The following is a 23,214-nucleotide window of genomic DNA, read 5'->3' as shown; positions in this document are numbered from 1 at the left end:
ATACCCACAACGTTGGAAAAAAGCTAAATTTAGCTACAATTTATAATAAATGTATACTATGTAGGTCTATTTGTTGCTTTTACTTTATGCCCGTTTTTAACGTTATATATTAACTTGAGTATCTCTGACTTGACTCTGAAGCTTTTCTCATATTTAGATATTTTGATGTCATATTTAAGCCGATCTATAAAAGACAGCGACACAAGATGGATTCAAGGGGATCACAATAACATAAAAGGAACGAGGAATAAATTGTTTAATTTTGGGAGGTCACAAGCCAGAAAGTTATAAAAACGGTGCTGTTTGAGAACGCAAACAGAAAGTGACAAACATGGCGCTTTTATTCTGAAAGCCTCATCACTCACACGACAGGTTTGTCTCGTGTCTTCCTACTTGACTTGCTCACCTGCTGCGGATTTTGACTCCGCCCTCCCGTCTTGTGACAGTGACTGGCGGAGTGGGTGTTGCTGGTTTGATCAAGGATTGTGACAACAAAAGAAACCGGATGCAGACCTCAGTCACCTCATCATACGTGAAGGCATTCATGCTTTACCACAAACTAAATTTGTCTTTAAAAAAAAAAAAAGTAAATATTTCACAACCTTCTACTAAACACAGTATCAAAATTTTGAAAACAAAGGGAATAAATGCCTACAAAGAAACAACATTCCTGGTGTGCACAGCGGAGAAGCTTTGAACCAAGAGATTAATTATTTACGAATTTTTACACGTTAAGTATTTGCAAATACAAAGCAAGTATGAATGTGGGAGGATGAAAAACAACAACCTGAAGCAGCACAGCACGGTGAGGGTCCAGGTAGGACACCAGTACAGTACAGCTGTACATCCAAAATCAATTCAGAGATCCCCACACTTTTCCAAAAACATAACATAACATTTTTACACCTTATTATATGTGTATTACAATGCTGTGCAAACTAATGTCCAGAAAGTAAGTAAAATAGTAAAATAATTAAAATACTCCACATTTTCTTGGGGGACCTTCTTTAAGAGATACAAGATTCATAATACCTCAAGGAGCAATGAAATTCTTTGTACAGTATCTTTAAGTACTTACTGAAAAGCCAGCCTTTAATTTGCCAGAAAAACATTAAGACTGGTTAAATACATAGCCTACTTCAGTCACTTCCTGCTCCTTCACCTTGTCCCGACATACGTAACATCACTCATTATCAGCAGTTACAGAAATATAAAGTTACGGCAATAAAACTGAATATCATCTCATGACATTTTCAACATTTAAAGCAGAAGCAAATTCATATTTTAAATATTGCTCATGGTTAGTCTTTGTTTTATGTGTTTCCATGGAATCACTCCAATTCAGAGTTATCAGGATATCTATCCCAGTAACAGGAAAATGCTAACTTGTAGATGCTGCAGTCATATTTCCTTACTTAAGTATAGATATTATGAGAAAGAAATCTTTCCCATGAATATATTACTAAATGCAGGAATTCACAAAATACTTTTAACAACTGTATCAACAATACATCAGGAGGAATGACCTTTAAAAGACTTTTTTGCAGATTCACTGTTTGGAGTTATGTCTTTGGCTATGCAGTACTGAGAAAGTAACACACAAATACATGTAAACAACCTCTGCTGCAGTATTACAAATATTCAGTGATAGTGAAAACATGACAACTGGTACAGACATTGTTTAAAAAGACGCTTGAATGTTATTACTTCAGTAAAAAGAAGTAAGAAAATGAAGTGTTGGAGGGCACAGGTCTAGATGCGGGCAAGGAAGCCCAGGTTGAGGCTGGCAGGGATCTGGATGGTCTCCAGAGCCACGGAGGAGGGTGTGAAGACAAGGGTGACGGAGAAGATCTTCTTGGCATCCATCATCAAGGTGGATGACTCAGCTCTGTCTTTCAAAATGTTCTGAAATGTGTAAAAAAAAACAAACAAAAATGCAGATAAAGTGAAAGAAGAGGCAAGACTGAGAATAAAGGACCATCGAATTCTGGCTCACACTCAAAACTTGCCATCTACTCACTTTAATAGTGGAAATGAAATCGGTTGACACTCGCTCTTCAAATTCAATCACTGGGGTGTACAAGGTCAACAGTTTCACAATCTGCTGAGACAAACAAACAATGATCACAGCACCAGCAACCTCTCATGCCTACAGATTAAGAAGGCTGAACATTTACTGATGACGAACCTGTGCTGTGGTGAGGGCAGTGCACATGTTGCAAATAGTTTCTGCGTCCGCCTCAGTCTTCTTGTTGATCTGCAGGAGCTGAGCAGCCTGTACAAGAGGCTCCAGAGTCTCCTTGGCATCACAGGTTGCCAGCTCCCTCTCCGTCAGCCACTCCTGCAGCTGCCAAACGTTGTACCTGATGCCAGACAAACAATTCAGACTGAACTACAGGACCGACCAGCAAGATCCAACCTGACATCTGCTCTTCCAAACTAGAGTAACAGTCGATGCTGGATACAAACACTGGTTGTGGTCTGCCAAATAAAACTACTTACTGCAAGTGTCCAAGATCTGCAGTGCTGGGAAGTAACTTGTTACATGCAGTGTCCTTACATAGTTAAATTACAAAATAAATGTAATTGTAATAAGTTACTGAGGAAAAAAAATAGAATAAACTGCAGTTTCAATCAGCAATTGTCTGAGATATTGCTTGAGAAAGACTGTGTGATAAAAGGCACAGACTGACACATCTCAGTCCAAACTCTTCTGCCTCTGTAACCTAATTGCATAGAGTATAATAGGGTGAATAACCATTCCACACAGCACCTGATCTGCAGGCCTTTGCTCCACGAGCACATGTCTTTCCGCAGCAGCAGGTGGTTGAGTGTGACTGCGCAGATGATGTAATACTGCTGCCTGACCACCTGTTTAATGAGGTCTAAGTCCATCCCATGCTGAGTCATGGTGGTGTAAAAGTGGCTAAGACGCTGCAGGAGGACTTCCACAGTCACAGCCCCCTCTTCTGGGAAACTGGTGCTTCTCTTCCTCAGGCCTGTTGGTTTGGATCCCAAAACACCATGGACTGCCTCAGGGTCCAGCATGCTCGCCACTACACATTAGACACAAATAAAGGGAAAAATAAATTTCAGGCTGTTCCACTAAGGTCAGCCTTCTGGAAAACGGCATCTAAGTTGGGATTGTGTCTCCTCACCAATCAGGGGCTGCAGGATGTCCTCGACACATTTGATGAGCTGGCGGTAAATTTGGATGGCGAGATCACTCAAAAGCTGCTGGTACTCTGACAGTTCAAAATTGATTAAGCAGTGCTCATTCTGCTTTGGGGTGTTGTGTCTCACGCTGACCTACGTTACAAACAAGTCGGACAGACATCCAGGGTTACTTAAGGGAAATGTACTACAGTAAACATAACTTTGGCACAAAAAACCTTCTCAAGCTTACCTCGTCTCCACTGTACTGCTTCAGACAGTGCATCAATCTGCAGGTATTGGCCAGCCAGAAAGACACCACTTCAAAATCATTTCCCCTCCTCTAAAGAAACAGTGTGACAATTAATTCAAAATAAAACAAGTCACTTTATCTCCAGAGATCAAAGTTATATACCACACCTTAATGACACCTTTGATGCTGCTGATGGTGGAATTGAGCAGAGCGCTGACTCGCTGATCGTCGTTCACGCTGTCTGCATATCGTACGCACATGAAGATGATGTAGGCAGGAAGTCCGGGAATGAAGCTGACTGCTACCCCACGAGGCTTCAGATCTAAGAAGATTTCAAACATGATACATATATCATGATAATCTGTCTATGAGAAACTTTTGCATGCAATTGCTTGAGCAGCACAGACTGAACACACCTGCGACCACATTCTTAAGGAGGCGGCTCTCGTCACCCGTCCTGAACTCCAACATGCCTCGGTACTCTTTGTCCTTGCGGGTGATGTTCACCGCTCTCATAGGAGTGTGAGTCACACTGCTCTTTTGGTGAGCATTTGCTAAACATGACAGAGACACGATCAATAAAAAGATCACAGTATTAACACCGTGCTAATGTCACATAGGAGAAATACTGTATGGACAAGTCGGCGGCAGGTGATTACCTTCAAAATCTTCAACTTTTCTGACATAAACTTTGAGTTGTTTTTTTAGCTTGCGGATGGTTTTGTCTTGTTTCTCTTGCTGCTCCATGAGTTCCTAACATGTTAGTAAACATACTAGATTAATGTGAGGACATCCTGGAATGGACACATAAAAATGATCATCACTCTGAAACGTCTGTAAATAGCAACATGATGAGAGTCCTTTTTCCCCCAGTAGAAAAATGTCTTGTTAAAACACTCTCCTGTGATATTTATATTACTGTATATTTGTTTATATGTTGGTGAAACATGCAAACAAATGTACAGTACATTCAGTGGACGATACGCTGAATCTCATTTGAGAAAGTAAATCATATGAGGATCCTTAGAAAAGTAAAGATCCAGTATTATTTTTAAGCAGCTCTGCATTGTAAAAATAACTATATAGTCATAATAATTGATTTAAAAAAAAAAACAAAAACAGGGCGACAGATTGTCCAGACCCACCAGGTTCTCACTGGTGAGCCGTGTGATCTCATGCTTCAGGCTCGCCTCAATGCGGGCATCTTCAGACAGGAGGAGGCTCTGGGCCAGCAGCTTCTGCTGTTGCTCCTTTTCATTCTTCAACTTGTTCACCTCCTCAAGCAGCTTCTTATACTTCTCACTGTGAATGCGCTCCTGCTCCTGCATCTGGCACTCCAGAAGTCTGGAGGATGGACGGATAGGATTCATTTCCACGTGCCATGAAAGTGCTTCAATGCATCAACCAACCACAGAATATTATTTCACTACCTGTTGGTCTCTTTCAAGCCTTCATAAGCCAACCACAGCTCTCCATCTTCATTCAGTGTATGGATGTCAGCAGATCTGAGGAACAGCATTGGAGAATTTAAAATACATCTCACTGTACAATCTGATTCTGATTCAAACTGGAGTGGGAGCCACCTGGTCTTACCTGTCAACATCTTGAAATGAGGGAATTTCAAGGTCTAATTTCACACCTTCACCGAGTGCAGAGTCCTACAGTTCAATTTAGTTAGATTTAGGTACTGTCAGATGTCTGATCACTGAGTACAAAATACTGAATACAAATATGAATGTAATAAATGTAACAATTTAATTTATTCTCTCACTTTATGTTTAAGAGCCTCTTGGCGGACCATATGTGATCTGAGGAGCAGCACTTCCTCCTTTCGCATCTCCAGCTCCTCAGTGGAAGAACTGAGTTGCTCCAGCAGGATGCTGTAGGGCAGAGAGCCAGGGGCAGGGGGCATCATTTCACCGCTCTCATTGGTCAGAGACTTCCGAAGCTCATTCAGATCCTTCTTCAACTTCTTGTTGTCGGCCTCCAGCTCTTGCCGCTGCATTAAGATGTTCAGGGAAACATAACCACATAAAACATGTATGAATTAATTTTCCTCTCTATTCACCATCCACTATTTCACTACTAATATGAGTTATAATTGAAAGACACATTAATGAAATGACTTCTCAACATGGCATTTTTGGGGATTTTGGAAGAGATCTTGCTTGAATCCAAGTACTTGTACATGACCAAGTTGTACCTTCAGTCTTTCCAAGTCCAGTTCTGCTCTGCCTGAAGTTCTCTGTTCTTCTGCTTCCTTTTCAGAGAAACATACAAATAATGTATACATCATCCAAGAAATAACTAATAGCCTCTTGATCAAAAACTCTGGAAGCCCTGACAGAAAACACAAAGTTGGTGATCCAATTTTAAGTCTGAACGGTTTTCCCTCCTGTGTTTTGTAGTAGTTCTTGGTGAACTGACATGCTTCAAGGGTAGACCAAAGATCAGAGTTACCAGTTCAGTGTCTGACCAAATGTGAAATATGGTCACAATCTTATGACATTGAATCATGGCCAGAAAAGTGTTTAACAAAACATTACGAAGTCACAGTGAAGCTGATGCTTAGGATATATCTTCTAAATATAAAACCCCGAACCTTATCAGTTCATGCTGGAGTCCAAGTGGACATTTGTGCCAGATCTGAAGAAATTCCATCACTGCATTGCTGAGATATCGAGTTCATGAGAAGGACGGACAGACAATCCAAAAACATAATCCCTGTGGCCACGGCTATCACTGACACAAAGGCATAAGACAGTTTTTACAGGTGAAAGCAGACGGATCTGGGATAATGCTATGAACTCTTTCACCCTCTTGTGGCCAAAACCAGTACTACAATAATAAATAATGAGGAAAAAAAAAGACCAAAGACAAAAAGTCTCCAGCCAAAACTTTCCCCTGGTTGTGCAGATGAAAAAAAAAGAATAATTAACAAAAATGATCTTGGTAAAAATCGATGAAAAAACTTAATTACTCTGGCAAAACTTTTTTCACCTCTTCAGAAGGCATAAACACCGAAGAGAAACCAATTTAGCTCAGACTTAGAAAATAAATTGCCATATTTTTTTCTCACTTGTCTCTCAGAGCTTCTGTACAAAACCTCTGCTTCACATTTAGGATTATTTTTTTCGTTTGACATTAACAAACAAGAGTGGTGTTTCAGCCCATACTTTTGCCTTTTGTTGTTGGGTTTCTTCTTTCTTGTCCAGCAGCTGCCACAGCGACTGTTTGTCCTGCTCCAGCTCCTTCACTCTTCTCTGGAGCTTCAGGAGGACTGGCAGGTCCACTGTCGACTGGGTCTCATCCTAACAAAACACAGCAAGCATTTGTTGATGAATCTCTTCATAAACCAGCAAGAATGCTGCACTAATGGGATTATAACACAGACAAGACCAGAAAAAGGCCACAGCTATTCAAAATACTAAAGTCCCTACTTTATACAACTATAAAAGAAGATATGTGAGTCCAGATTATTATGGAAATATAGTAACTGACACCTCCGTAAAGCTGCTCTAGTTTGTAGATTACCGGTACACCAATTTTTCCACAATGACAAACACAAAACTAGACTTTCTTGTAATTGACTTTGTTGACAACACACAGCTTCTATTCCTGGTCAGAAGAGAAAATTAAAATGTTTTAAAGCCACCCTTAGGCACACGGGAAAATCACAACATGTCATTACAGTTCTGACAATGCAGCATAATATTGTGTAGCTTTCTACGTTACCTCTGTTTGTATAGAGCTGTTGTCTCCTTCAGTAGAGCCTAAGCTCTGACTGAACTCAGATGAGTTACTGCTGTAGCTGGAGTCTGTCCTCTCGAGACCAGATTTGCTTAAACTCTGGTTAGGTGTGAGGAGAAACAAACATGTTAAAGAAGGACCAGCCCGAGTAACTAGCCCGAACTAAACTCGTCCTGTCAGGGTAAAGGTGACTAGTTTCTGTACACTCAAGATGTATTAAATAACAACTATGTCAACGCTGAAGCTTTCCTCACAGTTCTGAGATTAATTTCTTCCTTCAGGTCTCTATGCTGTTCCTCCAGACGCAGGTGTTCACTCAACAGACTTTGGTAGCGAGAACGTTCTTCAGTTAAGTCCTCCTCCATCTGTTTTGTGTTCTCAATGTTGGTTTTAATATCTGAAACAAAACAGTTTCATTTATCGATACATTATAAACAAAGGTGTGACTTATGGTGGTGTAGATTTGAGTTGAACCGCTCAGTACCTGTTAACTGCTGGGTTTGTTCCAGGATTAGTTTGTTCAGTTCATCCTTTTCACTGTTCAACAAACTGTTCTTCCTATTAAGCTCTTCTACCACCTGAGTGCGAGAGGAGGAAATTGGCAGAGATGAAAAACCCACGCAGGCACAGGCAGAACATGCAAACTCCACAAGAATCTCAATTGTGCAATAATCCTTACTCATGTAACACTACTACTAGGATCAGTACATACATACATACATACTTAGTCTTCCTGAAACAAATCGGTACAATAATCAATCCATCCACTAATCATAACTTGAGGGACTCTAGTGTGAATAGTCTTTTTCTTTTTTGTACTGTGTACAGCTGCAGGTACTTGTTTCCTGTGTATTTATTCTTTTTGAATGCTCTTCCTTCCCTTATCCTTGCATGCTCTGCACCCTCTATATCCTGTTTGCTGCTGTAACACTGTAATTTCCCAGTTATGGGACTAACAAAGGATTATCTTATCTTAAGACAGAAATTCATGAGAACAACATTTAAATGATAAAAGATTAACAGAACTTGACTAACTCAATGTCACTGACAGTATTTATGTATCACCACCAATGCTAAGTCATTAATTCCACCTATTATCATCCCAGACAGTTAAAGAAACAGCACTACGCAGAAAATTCTAGTAAAGTTGCCATGCAGTCAAGGTGGACACATTTAGATCAAGTGTAGCAGGCCTACCTGATGTGTCTGCTCCTTGTAGACTTTGGTCTGCTCTTCCAGGTCTTCTTTCTCTCTGCGGGTGTTTTCCAGCTCGTGCTGAAGGAATGAGAGCTGTTCCAGCAGCGAGGGAAGTGTCTCTGCCTTGGCTCTGGCCTCCTGCTCTGATCTCTGTAGGTTTTTGATCTCTCTGGTCTGTTTCTCTTTCTCCACAGAGAGGGCCTTCTCCAAGACATTCAGCCTCTCACTGAGCTCTCTGTTTTCTCTGTGCTGCAGGGGTGGGGGATACACACACATGTGATACGACAACTCCCTGCATGTGATACGACAACTCCCATTCACCCGATGTTTCTCCTATAACAGCTTATGGTGGGTTCCAGAGTAAACAACTATCTAACACAGATACTAGGCACACAATACTCACCTGCTCATTTATCTTGTGCTGCAACTGCATAATCTTGTTCTCCATGCCAACATTGAGCTTCTTGAAGTGCTCCACAGAACGGGCCTCCACCTTCAGTTTCTTTAATTCCTTCTTGGCCCTCATGCGGCGTACACAGCTCTGCAGCAGGATGATGGCTGCCACGGTTCGTCTGTAATGCTGTCTAGCTATCCAGCCCCTCACACATCTCTGGATGACCACAGCCTTTTGCTCAAACATCAGCTGTGAAAAGAAAAACATAAAAAAAAAATCATTTTTGCATGTGAAGTTGTAATGCCAAGACTGACAATAAGTATTAAGATGAAGTGAAAATCAAAGGGCTGTGTGAAGTGCTAATGCAGCTTTTTATAAAATAACTAAAATTAATATCATGTGTTTTGTTCTTGCACTGCTGTTGAGGGCACTTCACAGTTTGAAAAGTCAACATTCGAAATGTGAGTTTATTTTCTGTTGCAGTGTGTGTGAATGACTTTATATCTATATATAGGAACTCACACTGCTGATCAACGCAATTCCAATTAAATTGTGGGTATAATTTCTGAACAACAAATGAATTAATTAAAAAGTGTAAATGAGACCAACAAATTTAGTATAAATATTGTACATGCTATTCATATGAGTTAATGATTAAGAGTCCTGCAGAACAATTAAGGTTTAACAAGTGCAAAACAATCGCTGCTGCAACAAGACCTCACTTCTTCAAAACTGTTGGGATGTCTGGGGGCTCCATGTGGGCCTCCTTTGAGCTGGGAACTTCTAATGTTATATTCAAGACACACAAATTCCTGTTTTCTTGGTCGCACCTATGAAATTTTAGCAATTCTTATATTCAATTACAAAGTTCCTTTATGGGTTGAGAAAGTTACCTTTAAAACCTTTTGAAACAAAACATACTACAAAAAATACGCAAACTGAAATCACAAACAGATATTGGTATTGCTTTCTGGAATGCTTACTAGTGTGGAGTTATTCTACGGGCCATAAACCTTTTATCGAGCATGACATTACCTTATAGTACTGCTTTCTAGCCATGTAGGCCCTCAAGAAGCACTGAATAGCGATAGCTGCAGTGCGTTGCTGCTGGTAGCGTCTCCTGGTCGCCCACATTCGCACGTTCTGCTGAATGACCACAGCTGCTCTGGTTCTTCGCAGGAACTTTACATAACTGCAAAAGAAAAAAAGAAAAAAAAAAAGGGTAAGAAATATTTGAGAGCAGCACACTTTTATTCTATTGCTGTTTAACGGCTAGAGGTTGGAGAAGCGGCTTGTGATTGGAGGATCACTGGTTCGATTCCACCACCGGACAGGCAGGAAAAATTTGGGTGTGTTGGAGTGATTAATGCTAAATATGCTCCCCCCACTTCATTAGCCAGCTGATGTACCCTTGAGCAAGGCACTTAACCCCCAATTTGTTAACCCCCAGGCGCTTGATGCTGCCCACTGCTCCTGTGTGTGTTTCACTGTGTGTAATTTGTCAGGTGTTGCATGTGTTCAACTAAGGATGGGTCAAATGCAGAAGACAAATTCAGTGTGTGTATGTAAAAATATATATACTGTCAATAAAGCTGATTCTTCTTCTTCTTAACATATTCACTCACCTGCGTGCCTGGTGACCCCGTACATATCTCTGTACGGTGACAGCAGATTCTCTCATCCTCAGGTACTTTTTGCGGGCCAGCCAGCAGCGGATAGTCTTCTGAATGCGGACGCAAGCCATACGCAGCTTGTCAGAACGCAGCTTCTCCAGGTAAGCCACCTGACCAGCCCTGAAGAAGATCTTGTTTTTTCCAAACTGATACTTATCTGGGTCCTGGAAGAAAAACAGAATACACAGCAATATATTCCACATTCTATGGTTACATTTATTCTTGACATTATGGTAATGCTTTTATACAGTTCAGACATACCTTTACAAGTTGTTCCATAAGATTTTTGCAGGTTTGTTTTCTATCAGGAAGTACATCCTTTTGCTTCATGAGGACCCGATAACGGCTAAAGAATTCCTGGTAGGTCCATCTACAATATTCATATGAATAAGACAAGTTGAATGTATAATTTTTAGATGAATTTAGAAACATATAGTAGAGCACAATTGTCCTTGGCCACGTCCTCTACACGAGACATGGTTGCTGATATTCTACCTAGATGGGAAGCCTGCTGCTGAGATCCGGATGGTTTCCAGGATGCCACAAGCTCGAAGCTGCTGCATTGCCCTCACAGGGTCGAAACTTTATGAAAGAGAACGTACAAAATGAACAAACTACTCATTCGTCGGTGCTTGCTGCGATAACTGCATGAAACGGGAGAGCGAAACGATTTTCCTCACATGAACGACGCTTTATGGTCGTTTGGCTTGATGCAGCGCACGTAGTGAGGAGTCGTCGCATTCAGTGTGTCCATCAGCAAATGTAGAGACTGTCGAAACTGAGCAGATAATAATAAATCCTCGATTGATGAGTAAGTATGGAAATCTATAAACTTTAAAAATGTCCTTGAACATTCAATTTAAATGTCACTTAAAGATGAAATGAATTCCTTAAAGGCAAATAAACCAGACCATCTGGAAATAAAAAAACAAAACATTATTCCTCCACAAACTCTTTAAATAGGCATTTCTCCTGTTTTTCATGATGGTGAGAACTGCACGACAAGGTATCCCACACCACTAAATGTCATGTTGCCTGTGCTCTCACCTGCAGGCCAACAGTCTTCTTATGGTCCCTGTGAGCCTGACCAGCCTTTCCACTGGTACTGGTGCGCTTGTTAGTTGAACTCTGTGACTTCTCGTCATCCTCAAACAGCTTCAGCAGCAAATCAAGCTGAAAACATTTTTTTTCAGAGATCAAAGCAACAAAATACAAAGTTATCATTGAACAGCAGATGGCAGTGTTTTCAATCTGAAACTTAAAAAAAAAAAAAGTTCCTATTTCCTCCAATAGTTAAAGCTGAACAATTAGGGTGTGTGCCCAGGGACTTGCAACACAAAATATAGTTTATAGTTTGCTTTTAGATGAGGAGGTGTTAACATTCACCTCCACAAAGAGAGGGGAAGAACTAGGGAAGTGAAAATATACTAACTGGGTTATAAACTCTTTTACCTTGCTATTTTTCAGTACATTTATCTGCTCTTCATTGACTGTGTCTTTGTTTTTCTCCAGGAAACCCTCACACTGGTACTCCACCTAAGCACAAAAAAACAAGTCACACAGTGTACTTTGACTAAAAGAGTAAAGGTCATTTTCATCATTCAGAATTTTAAGCAGACTGGTTAGAATTGCTGTTACAAACAGAATTATCAGACATTTTGTGCTGAAGGAACAGAAGTCTGACTCTGCAGGTAAGGAAAGAAAAAAAAACTTCACATTTGACTCTCTTGATGCTCAAACTGGTTCAAAAACGTGTGTCATTCATCCATCTGATGACCACTGGGACGCAACCCCACCTCTGCATGAGACATACAACTTTGTTTCACCTTGTCTGCAAAGTGGTGAATGATGAATGCTCTGTTTGATAACCTGGGTTTATCAAAGTGAGCATTCTGCTTCAGGAGGGTGTTGTACAGTTTCTGAGCCCATGTGTCATCAGAGCCTTTGGGCATCTATGGAAAGAGGAAGAGCTGACACATCAGTTAGTCATGGACTTACTCATAACCTCCGAATTGGTGTGGTGGAGATTTCTCCCTTGGAAAGTAGTTCAACTGAATTTAAGTGGGAAAGAAAATGTAAAAATGGCATTTTACCTTGCACTCTTCATCCAGAAGGTCCAAGACACCCAGCTTAGCCTCAATGAGATTAATGCATGGCTGGTTGTCATAGAAGTCAATCAATGTCCAGGGGATCTCCTCTTTCATGTACTCCTCCTGCTCCAGCTTGAAGACGTGCTGGAGAGAGTGACAGCTGAAAATGATTTACATGCACATTTTGACTACAAAATGAGTGTGTGGAGCAGGAAAAGACACAAACCTGGTTGAACTGTTGTTGAAGCTTTTCATTGGCGTAATTGATGCAAAACTGTTCAAAGCTGTTGACATCGAATGTCTCAAACCTGAGTAAAAATAGAGGATGAAGTTAAAACATCATGGCTCATCATCTAAGGAACATAAATTGTTCAACCAGAAACCTGGAGATAAAAGGCCTACCCGTAAATGTCAAGCACACCAATGAAAGAGTGTTGATTCACAGCAGATTTCAAAGCGCTGTTAATACTGAGGACAACCCAGCTGAAGAGTCTGGCATAGATGTGTTTGGCTAGGGCATCTCTGCCATTGACTGCGTTCATTTTGGAGACCGATTTGACATAGGTCTCTGTGGTCGTCTTGAGTTTCCTGTGACATAACCAGTGGGCCATTTCTTCACAAGGCACCCCCATCAACTCACAAAATACCATCAGGTGGACATGATCTGGCTGCAAATACATTAACAGATTAAGATCTACAAATCCTCAATACGACATAATGATATTATAAAATTAAACACATATGCAAGACAAAATTCTGTCTTGTTGTGTCAGTGTTTACCAAGATGCTGCATCTGTCTGCTGACTGATCTTTCACTTCCACATTGCTAAGATGGAGAATAGCCGCCAGAATTTGGTAAATTGCCATTTGATCACGCTCATTAATTCCTACAATGAAAACAGAATAGTAAAACGATGCATGATGATCAAACACACCAGGCAATCCATCCACCCATTTTCTATACCGCTCTTCCGCCTATCCCCACCAGGCAATCCATAAACAAAAACATTTACAGTACTGTCCATTCAATGAAATGCATCCAGCACTCACCTAACAGCGAAAAAGCCCTCCTGGTGTTGCACATTTCTTTGGCATCGTCCACTCCGTCTATGACAGGGCTTTGACCCTGGTTCGTACAGTGGAAGTCATCTGCACAACCTTCAAACATTAATCACATAAAAACCATTTGTTACACCTGCTTTTTTTAAATTGTTTTTTAAATCCTGTTAAAATGACAACTGATATTTTTGTGACACTCATACCTAACTTGAAGGTTTTGAACTCTGGTAAATGAGCAGAGGCACACAGCTGGTAGAATATGTGGTAGTTCCTCTCTCCAAGGGCCTAAAAGAAGCACACATAATCACCACATAAAATACACGAGTACTGCAAACACATTCTTTAAATTAGACGGCTCTTAGAACTGTAGCAGCATGCATGAACTGCAAGCACATTGCTAAACCTGGGCTTGAAAACACTAAAACTATCAAACCAGAGACAATTGCTTAACAAAACCCAATGTGTTGCTGTCCTTCTGAGTCATGGGCCAGACTGGCAAAATTGCCTGATGTTCATGCTGTTTGCTATTACGCAGCTAAAATACACATGTTACATGTTGCAAGAACATGAGAGCATTTTAAATCAATTAACTGCGATGACAAAACACATTACATAGAAAGATAGGAAAGGCCACAACCAGACAATAAGAGTAGTCATCTAAAGACATGCAAAAAAAATCCATACCAATGAGATTTACCTGAAACACAACTCTAGACTTTTCAAGTAAGTAGGTTCTCATGTTAGCTCCAACAATACAATGCTTCTTATCAAACCCAATCTCAATATACTTCCCAAAGCGGCTGCTGTTGTCATTCCTTGTTGTCTTGGCATTCCCAAGGGCCTAGAAGAAACACACAGAAGGCTTTCAGTAACACTTGTCATTTTTATAAAATCTCTTAATATCTCTACAGCAATAGCGTTACCTCCATAATGGGACTGGAGGCGAGGACTCTCTCCTCAACATTGGCCTCACCAGAGGAGCAGCTGACCGTGGCAAAGTAACGCATAGTGTACTTAGCAGAGACAGTTTTGCCAGCTCCTGACTCACCACTCACTATGATGGACTGGTTTCGTTCATCTCTGTGTGAACAGATGTGATGACATACAGACCAAATACCAGCCAAAACAAATTTTGAGCATCAGTTTAAAGGAAAATTGGCATTTCAATGGTTTTAAAATGTGAAATGAAGTGTAGGTGGAGGGTACAAAACCTGGCCATCTGTTTGTATGCTTCCTCTGCCACTGCAAATATATGGGGGTCCATGTCTCCCATGTTCTGCCCGCTGTAGGCATTGATTATGTCAGTTTCATAGATAGGCAGGCTCTCGTAAGGATTGATGGCAACCAGGACAATTCCTTAATTCCACAAGGAGAAAGATTCTCAGTTAGACTTACTTAAAACAACATAAACTTATGTTACCTGACATGGATTCAAATAAGCAAACAGTGCACTTTGAATGTAGCTGTTTTGTGTGTGTTACTTATCCCCATTTCAGGTAATACATTTTTGCGTGTGTTCCTTTAAGAGCAGCCTGTGCCACAATAATCAGCATAATGTACTGTAGATTATGTCAGACTGTACGGTGAGCAGGGCTCCAAAGTCTACAGTGACAGTGATACCGTGAGTCAAAGGAGATGAAGCTCATTACCACAGTATGTGTAGATCAACTTAGAGTCCACAAAGCGCACTTTAAGGTTATGTAGCACTGCAGGCTCGTGGAGGTAGCTGAGAGCTGTGAGGTCATTTTCCCCCACCAGGATGTTAGGATTTCTTAGTGGCGGCAGGTTGTTGGTTTGTGGGTCTATTTTGTATTCCACCTTCTAGAAAAAAAAACACAACAAGTTGGCTGTAAATACCTACAGTATGAGCCTGAAGATACTGAATTGCTTTTGTTTCAGAATAACATATAAATAGGAGAAAAAACAAGTAAAAATAGAAGGTTAAGTACAAAACTCTTCAGAACCAGTTGTAATACTTCTTGTTAAAGCCATCTAGAAAACACAGGGCTTGGCTTGTTCATGTTCACTCTTCATAATAAGCTAGCCTTATTTCCGTACTTGAAGTGCATGTCCAAACTCGACATCATAACTGCGCGTAGCAACAGCACTGAGTAAAAAACTTTCAGCTATGCTGTGAAGACATTTTTACCCATCAGTCCAAGTATTGTGGACCCAGGACATTACACTGGCCTCTTGCATACAACGCTTTGCAGACTCACACAGAAGGGCACGCAAAGGTGGTTTGTTATGCCTGAGAGCCTGAGAGCCCATGTGCATTTACCAAACATCACAGCTGCCTCCAATATCCACAGCAGCCAGAGATTCATGAGGCTCCACTGCAAATATTTTTGCTGAGAAATATGAGCCTGGCTCTCTGACAGAACATCACACACCCATTTCCACCTCAGTGCCTCTATCTTTTTGTGTTTTGTGTGTGATTATGTGTGTGTGTGGCATTTGCCTGTCTCACCGTGCCATCATCCAGCTGCAGACTCAGCGTCAAGCCGCCAGGAGTGTAATCTTTGATAAGCTCTGCTGACTTCCACACTTCAGCTGCATCTGGGAGCCATACACGGGCATACTGATGGACGGAGGGGAAACCGGGTCAGAGCCCTTCAACCACCGCACTCACAGGCACACAGTCTTTTACAAAACTTCAGCAACACAGCAGTGACATGTACCTCTGGAGAATGGCAGGAGAGCTAACTGGAAGTGAGCAAGCCATGCGTGTAACGAGGACGTATAGAGGGAATTTTAAGTGACAGATTTTTTTTAAAAGTAAGAAATGTTGGTTTTGAAAGGGTTGAGTTGATCAGTACGCTTCTCAAAGTGTCTACCGCGAGTAAAACGCCATTCTTGACAGACATAATTAACGACAAGTTCACTAATGTTAGCTTGAGAAAAACCGTTGAATGAGCTTGACAACCGACAGGCTCGTTTATTCCAGTAAGTCATTCCTACCTTGGAGTAAAGTTCAGAGGCTGCCATGTCTTACAGTTCGCTCTGTGAGCCTTCAGAAACTTCCTCTACCCGCAGAAAAAACATTTAACATTTTTCTTCTTAATGACTGCCAGAGCTAAAAACTTTTCCGAGCTCCTCTCCCGGGCTCAGTGCGCTCAGCTGGAAGGAGCATTCAACTGCTGCCGCAACACTTGTCAGTCAGCTGCGCGTGCCCCGACACGTTTTGCTCTCGCGCATCTTGCGTGCCTCCCAGCGGCCAAGACGCGCATGTCAACTAAACCATTGCTTCCCAACATATGTATGTATAATTTTTTCCACGTAAAGGAAACCCCAAACTGACACAAAATAGTCCACGGACTCTCATCAGATAAGGTTTTGTCCAAGGGTCCCCCATCTGATAAGGATTTTATTTTCAGGTGTTTTATTACAGAAATTATGCGAAACTAATGATCAAAAAATAATCGTGCACCATCTAGAACTAAACCACACGAGAAGGCTGAGGTGGTGTCAACATCCGTGGTCAAAGAATCATTCCGACCATTTAACTACTTTAAAGTATTGATGCCACCCTGCAAAAATACTCAGATACAAGTCCTGCATTTAAATATATGTAAGTATAAGCAGGAAAAATATATTTATGAATAAAAATATTCATTGTGCAGAAAGATGGTCACATGGCTTACGGACAGAGACACTTCATTTGGGTTTACAAAGACAACCTGGGAACTTAAATTGGATTTTACACTACACCCTGCCAGCGGATGAAGGTATTTTTTATCCTGTTAGGCTTCTACTTGAGTACAACATAAAGCACCTCTTTTTAGTTCAGGCAGCTTTGTCATTCAGCAACATTTAAGTTTAAAAATGCAAAGACACATTCTATTGAACACATGTACTTATTGGATATTATGCAAAACTATTTTATTTACAAAACAAATGGCACAGTGTGACTGCACAATAAATGCACATGCACACTCCAGACACATCAAGGGAGTTTCTTTCCATAAAATCCTAAGTGATTCCAGTCAGACAGTGACAGACATTTCAGGCAAAATTCACAACTTCGATTCTCACTGAGGGAGCAAATATTGCTCAAGAGAGTCCATTACTTTTAAGGCCATTTTAGAGGTCAGGGTGAGATGGAGACCAGCAGCAAGTTGTTGCAAACCAATGTCACTAAAATGTATTAAAATACAATTGGTTACAAAGGGGGTGTGATCTAAACTTCAGTGCTTTGAAAGCACAGAATCAAACTGCTTCACAGCAAGAGGAAAGGACACACAGTCAAGACTTAGAAAACAAAAATCAATGCAGGATTACTTAACTTTTCACTATTTAAAACAGACATGCCTCCATTTGAGTGGGTGAATACACAAATTAGCTTCAAACTCAAAGGTATATCTGCAAAGTACACTTCTACCTCCCCCTTACATCAATGCAAACTCAGGTGATATTTCCCTCTGTCTGTGGTCATAATTCAAAGTATTTTTGCCTCTATAATTATCAGTAACATGGTGGAACAGGTGATTAAAAACAGACAATCTGCCCAGACTCTTCAACTGTTGTTTGACAGACAATTTGCATGAAAGATATACATATCTATAAAGATATAGATATATCCTTACGAGTGAAAACGTTCAGTGAAAATTAGATAGCACTAACATCCATTCAAATTTACAACTGTGGTATGATGTTCAGAAATTAATCACCGTTCATATATTTCTTTTTTGTTTTGTTTTTACAGTCTTGAGAAACATTTTCAGCTACTGCTTTGTTGTTTGAGTTAGCTCAATAGTTCAGTGCCTGACAGTTGCCAATTTCTCTCAAGAATTTCACTTGGTACATAGCTTGTTCTTAGAGAATACATACAAAGGTGAAAAATAATGTAAACTGCGGGTAGATATGAAGTGGGAGTTGGAATGGTAACAAAACAGTAAACATAAACTCATCAACCAGCCAGTTTGCTGGCCACAATTGAAGTCTTTCTTTGGGGCAGGTCCTGAGGTGTTGGGATGTGCCCGCCTGTGATCTCCGCCTTCTCCGTTGGGGCTGATGGCAACTGTTTGTTCTTCATTTTTGCCTTGGCCATGTTGTAGTCACCAGAGTCAAAATACTTTTGCTGGAAAAACAAAAAGATATAAAGTGAGAATAACTGTAAGGCTGACATTGTTTAAATGACCAGCTAGCCTGATTAAAATATGATACGCACCCCCTTCTGAAGTCTTTTCCTGAGAAGGTCTGAGCCTCCTGGCTTGGTTCCAAGGTTAGGATACCTGGCCTTCAGTTTGGCCTCCTCTGCCTTCTCTGGACTAATTACTTTGTCCTCCATTTCCTGTTGAAAGAGCGCAGAGTGTACGGATGGGAAACGCACCGCTCAGCTGACTTGATGAGACAAAAGCTGTCAAAGTTTCGTTTAAGTGCATATGACATTAGTGACTAATAAAACTGCAATATATGATCTGACAGCTGGCAGCAGTTAGAGCTAACACGGTTACTATTTACGTTGCATAATATGTAGGCGCCGCCATGAGGGAAACTCCAACTGGTGTTTGCGCTAGCATTGATCTTACCATTTAACTTAGCGTTTTTTTTGTTACAGTATTAACCGGTTAGCTGAGCTTTCAATCATGTGAGTTACAAATCGTTGCAGCAATACACTCGTTGGCCACAAAACATCGGGGGTTTTGTTCTTCCTTGTCTGCGAATGCTGGAAGCTAATTACTCCGCGGTAGCATCGTTGATTATTTTAGCAGAGTATAGCATGCTAGCTGCTGGCTAATTAGCGTCCTGCTAGCCGCCTGCTAATTTACCAGATTGACTTGCTAAAAGCATCGGCTAAGCGGTTAAATTTATACCTCGTCGTTAAAATTTACCTGCTGTTCTTCAGAAGTCCTCGTTCCTTCGACCTCCTCGGACATGGCTGTACTGAATTCCTGCTCTGCTCGTAAAACTGGATGTAACCGTCCAACCAGCTCTTGTGAAGGATGCAAAGGTGGTACTGGTAGCGACAAGGCGGGCGAGGGCAGCAGCCTGTCAAGCAGCCTGTCCAGCAACAGGCCGATGAATCGATGCCAGAGATGTAGATGAGACGAGACAGGGAAGGCTGGGACTATCAGATTATTATCACATGAATGTGTCAGGCGTCCGACAGTTGATAATGTGATGTAAACTGTCTTACGTTTGTATAAAAATAAGCCGTTTACTTGTTGATTCACGTCTTTAAAGGCCATGTACACACACGTTACATCTGCATAACATCTTTAATTTGCTGAAAGATTTCTTTTCTTTTATGGATTTTTCATCGCCTTAGTAAAACGCATCATATTATTCAAAATTATTATCTGATTAACATGTGAAAATATTCTTAAAAATTTATAGGTGAAATATTTCCTTTGTGTCAGGATTAAGCTTTTATTTTCATAGTATTTGTCAACCGTATTACATCTCCGTTCTGTCAAGCTTAAAGGCCAATTACACTAATTTTTCACATAAGACGCATCATTTTAAGTTATTTCTGTAAAAACAAACCAAAAAAAGACCAGAAACAATGTCTCTACCAAGATATAATTTGTTTTCTTATTACACCTGTTAGACCAGCCTCTGTAGAGACTGAGATATGATTCAATAGATGAAGCTGTTACTTTTCTTTTTTAAAGGCTGATAGTGCAGCATACAGTACAATTTAGGTGTTTACAACAAATAATTTGTGTACAGTGTAGTAATGTGCTGCTAAAATTCTCTTTATCCATAATGTTGATAAAACAAAAACAACCGCAAAGGGTTGATCAGCTGATAGCCACGTGTAACACAAAAGTCAGACTCCTTGTTGGCTTCTCGTACTTCCAACAAACTCGCTATTTGTTTTTGGGTTTTTAATTTAGCTATGATTATAGTGGGGTCAACGTCACATAAGATACAGAAACATAAGAAACAAAACAAAAGCAATTCCCAAAACACGTTTTTATTTTTTTGTGGGTTACATTTTCTGCATTATTGTAATACATTATACAATGCAACAGGACAGAATAAATTCTTTACAGCCACAGCTGTCACTCAGAAAAAACAAAATAAGATGTGTAGTTAACTGCTGCTGCTTCGGAGATGTGGCTCGGTGAATGCTTTCAGTGGTTGTACAGTTATGCAAAACTCAATACAATTACTGTCCATCATCAGCCATTTGGAAAGTTTTGATTCCAAAACAGAAGTACAAAATAAATCAAGGTCAACTTGCTCATGAGTTTCCCCACACAAACAAGCTTAATTATTTTCATCTGCCATGTCCACGTCTTCTTGTAACTTCTGCACCATTTTGGCTTCCAACTGTTTTGCTTTTCCTGAAAAAAAAAAGAAAAAAAGTGAACAATACTGAAATCATGACATCACAGATTAATGTTAAGGACATTCATAATTAAGTATCCTACCCAGGTTCCCTTTCTAATAATTCATAACAAAAATAGTAGATAACTATATTTATTGCTACTATTACTGCATTTCATTCCATTCACTGTCCACCACCATTGTGTCTTATGTTAATGTCACACTGGACTGCACTTTGTGTGTTTGTGTGATTTAAAATCATAATGTCATCATTTCAAACTCCTGGTACATGACTGCAAATTTCTTTTAAACACTTTGCTATTTAATGACTCTCAAAATTCTTACCTGCATGAGGTGCTTTGATAAGATGAATATTTTTCTTCACTTCGGTGATGGCCTCTTCCTTCTCCAACTGTTTGCCCTTCTTTAATCTATAAAATAGAGACAAAACCGTAAAGGTGAGGCAAACACTGTCAATACCATATATAAAAACTATTTAACATAAAATGGTAGCTTTAAAGATCCCAAAGTGTGAATGCAAATGACTTGCTCACCTGTTCATGATGAATCTTGCCTGTCGTTTCTGTTTTATTTCTTCCACCCTCTTCATTGCTTCCACTATGTTCATTAAAAGTGACACATGACTTTTCAGTTCAAAAATCAAATCATGAAACATTTTCACTCCAAGTACATGAGAGAAACAAATGTACACCTTACCTGTCTTCTCCCACAGATCCCTGTTATATTTAACAGGTATGTTTCTGCGTTTCTCAAACTCCAAAGAGTTATCCTGAAACATAAGATGTTTGTTGGCTAAGTAACAGTAAAATTAATGAATGACCATGAGATAAGAGCTCTACAGATAAGCAACTCACCACTGTCAGCTCCTTTCCTGATGCCTTTCTGAATGCTTTGGTCCATCTTGTTTTTCTTGGGTTACGCTTCTTCTTAAAGTTCAGGATGCATTTTGATCTGCAGAATCTGAATGTCTACATATATTTAAAAAGAGACGAAAAAAGAAATAATTTAAAGTAACTGAAGAAGAAACCACAGGACTCTGAATGGATACAAACAGCTCGACATTTTAAACTGTTGCCTGCCTTTAAATTAGTTTTGCTCCGTAATATTACAGATTTCTTCAGAGTTGAGCTTCAAATTCAAAACACTCTCAAGAGTCAACATCATTTTTAGCATAAGCTGCAAGCTCTCCATCTTCATACATATTCATTAATATCAGACAACATATCATCTGATATTAGCTCATCACAGATACACCAGACAAACCAGGCGTTCACCGTGTTCAGCAAGTACTAAGGAACTGAAGAAAAGCAAAAAGATAAAAATGCACTGATAAATTAATCATAACAGATAGTTATAAAAATAAAACAATAAAAGAAAATACAAACAAATCAAATGTTTAACCCTTGAATACCATCCTAGTGAAGTCTGTTTTGTTTTTATTGTGGCTGTAAGAGGTCTTCGTACAACACATTGTTAAAAAACTAAAGCGAAGTTTTACAACAATGCCTCAATCTCTACAGACATTACAAGCATTACAAAGACAGTTTTATGTTCACAGTGTTATTGATAATTTGTCCGGTCTACAGTTTTAGTAGTAGTGACAGCCTTCCTTCAGGGGGCGCAGTCACTCCATACAAAACCGAGGCCCCATGCCTCGAGTTAAATGTCCGACTTTTGTAACATCTTATTAAACGTAGCTTGTATCTAATGTTGTATCAGTAAATACGATAGTGCGACCACTCCATACTGTAACTCATTGAAAACCGAGCCAGATAATCAACCTGCTGTTAAAACCCCCATCTTCATCCCACGTGAGCGAGCTAACTTTAGCCGGATAGCTAACGGGCCAGCCACAACGGTCAAAAACGAGTTTCAGTTAAAGTTGTGGGATTATTCAGGCAGAAAGACAATGTCCTTACCTTACAGTCGTTGCGTACAAACATTGCCCCATGTCCGGGGTACACGGGTCCCGAGCAGAAATAACACTTTTCGATGCGCATTTTCACAGCAGATGCGCTGCGTGTGACAACTGACAAAAACAAGAACGCCCCGTTTCGACTTCTTCCCCTGCCTTGACTCTGGCAGCCACAGCGCCTGATGGGGATTTTCCGCCCCCTGCTGGACTGTGTGTTAACACATATTGCAGTTTCCTCTTCAACATTATTAAATTTCGCATACCGATATTGTCGAAACTAACATAAAAGACAGGGTTATGCACATAACTATATTGAGTATGCACTGTCATTAAAACATTCCTCAGCACAGTAACCTTTAAAATAATATCTAAAATGGAGTTTTGTTTGTTCACAGACACACACACACTGCAACACCCAAGAAGACAAAGTG

At 40.3% G+C, this 23,214-nt stretch overlaps 3 protein-coding genes across 3 annotated transcripts; all 3 read right to left on the bottom strand.

Moving 5' to 3' along the window:
* Nucleotides 1–318: 318 nt before the first annotated feature.
* LOC124061463 (unconventional myosin-Va-like) lies at nt 319–16,753 on the bottom strand. Its single transcript, XM_046393286.1, has 40 exons — nt 16,531–16,753; nt 16,040–16,150; nt 15,219–15,390; nt 14,781–14,925; nt 14,493–14,649; nt 14,267–14,410; nt 13,773–13,854; nt 13,561–13,668; nt 13,291–13,397; nt 12,913–13,178; nt 12,737–12,818; nt 12,514–12,654; nt 12,247–12,372; nt 11,873–11,956; nt 11,468–11,593; nt 11,101–11,198; nt 10,916–11,002; nt 10,682–10,790; nt 10,373–10,584; nt 9,783–9,939; nt 8,757–8,996; nt 8,354–8,602; nt 7,641–7,734; nt 7,411–7,553; nt 7,142–7,255; nt 6,583–6,717; nt 5,610–5,666; nt 5,178–5,405; nt 5,000–5,064; nt 4,837–4,911; nt 4,552–4,750; nt 4,066–4,159; nt 3,823–3,960; nt 3,574–3,728; nt 3,407–3,496; nt 3,159–3,309; nt 2,774–3,056; nt 2,189–2,363; nt 2,021–2,101; nt 319–1,905 (listed from the first exon to the last, which is right to left on the bottom strand). Exons 1-40 carry the CDS (start codon nt 16,555–16,557, stop codon nt 1,753–1,755), a joined length of 5,460 nt encoding a protein of 1,819 aa, XP_046249242.1. The 5' UTR covers nt 16,558–16,753; the 3' UTR covers nt 319–1,752.
* A 681-nt stretch (nt 16,754–17,434) lies between these two features.
* Nucleotides 17,435–19,716, bottom strand: LOC124061474 (cAMP-regulated phosphoprotein 19-like). Its single transcript, XM_046393305.1, has 3 exons — nt 19,404–19,716; nt 18,740–18,862; nt 17,435–18,649 (listed from the first exon to the last, which is right to left on the bottom strand). Exons 1-3 carry the CDS (start codon nt 19,446–19,448, stop codon nt 18,479–18,481), a joined length of 339 nt encoding a protein of 112 aa, XP_046249261.1. The 5' UTR covers nt 19,449–19,716; the 3' UTR covers nt 17,435–18,478.
* A 759-nt stretch (nt 19,717–20,475) lies between these two features.
* Nucleotides 20,476–22,946, bottom strand: rsl24d1 (ribosomal L24 domain containing 1). Its single transcript, XM_046393306.1, has 6 exons — nt 22,788–22,946; nt 21,723–21,836; nt 21,565–21,637; nt 21,402–21,465; nt 21,193–21,278; nt 20,476–20,864 (listed from the first exon to the last, which is right to left on the bottom strand). Exons 1-6 carry the CDS (start codon nt 22,866–22,868, stop codon nt 20,788–20,790), a joined length of 495 nt encoding a protein of 164 aa, XP_046249262.1. The 5' UTR covers nt 22,869–22,946; the 3' UTR covers nt 20,476–20,787.
* Between the last annotated feature and the right edge of the window lie 268 nt (nt 22,947–23,214).

The sequence above is a fragment of the Scatophagus argus genome, chromosome 7 (assembly GCF_020382885.2).
Source record: "Scatophagus argus isolate fScaArg1 chromosome 7, fScaArg1.pri, whole genome shotgun sequence".
Classification (NCBI taxonomy): Eukaryota; Metazoa; Chordata; class Actinopteri; family Scatophagidae; genus Scatophagus; species Scatophagus argus.
The sequence above is the reverse complement of the archived record's forward strand: the minus strand, read 5'-3'. Positions and strand labels throughout refer to the sequence as shown.

What these genes read in the sequence shown, in the direction of transcription:
- LOC124061463 (XM_046393286.1), bottom strand. Translation starts at nt 16,557, where the DNA reads ATGGCAGCCTCTGAACTTTACTCCAAG. An exon ending in CATCCTGCAGCCCCTGATTG is followed by an intron (nt 3,057 to 3,158) that starts GTGAGGAGACAC and finishes TCTAATGTGTAG; the next exon opens with TGGCGAGCATGCTGGACCCT. An exon ending in ATTTCATTTCCACTATTAAA is followed by an intron (nt 1,906 to 2,020) that starts GTGAGTAGATGG and finishes TACACATTTCAG; the next exon opens with AACATTTTGAAAGACAGAGC.
- rsl24d1 (XM_046393306.1), bottom strand. Translation starts at nt 22,868, where the DNA reads ATGCGCATCGAAAAGTGTTATTTCTGCTCGGGACCCGTGTACCCCGGA. An exon ending in CAGGAAAGGAGCTGACAGTG is followed by an intron (nt 21,638 to 21,722) that starts GTGAGTTGCTTA and finishes CTTATGTTTCAG; the next exon opens with GATAACTCTTTGGAGTTTGA. An exon ending in GGATCTGTGGGAGAAGACAG is followed by an intron (nt 21,466 to 21,564) that starts GTAAGGTGTACA and finishes TAATGAACATAG; the next exon opens with TGGAAGCAATGAAGAGGGTG.
- LOC124061474 (XM_046393305.1), bottom strand. Translation starts at nt 19,448, where the DNA reads ATGTCCGAGGAGGTCGAAGGAACGAGGACTTCTGAAGAACAGCAG. An exon ending in GGACTTCTGAAGAACAGCAG is followed by an intron (nt 18,863 to 19,403) that starts GTAAATTTTAAC and finishes CTCTTTCAACAG; the next exon opens with GAAATGGAGGACAAAGTAAT. An exon ending in GGAAAAGACTTCAGAAGGGG is followed by an intron (nt 18,650 to 18,739) that starts GTGCGTATCATA and finishes TTGTTTTTCCAG; the next exon opens with CAAAAGTATTTTGACTCTGG.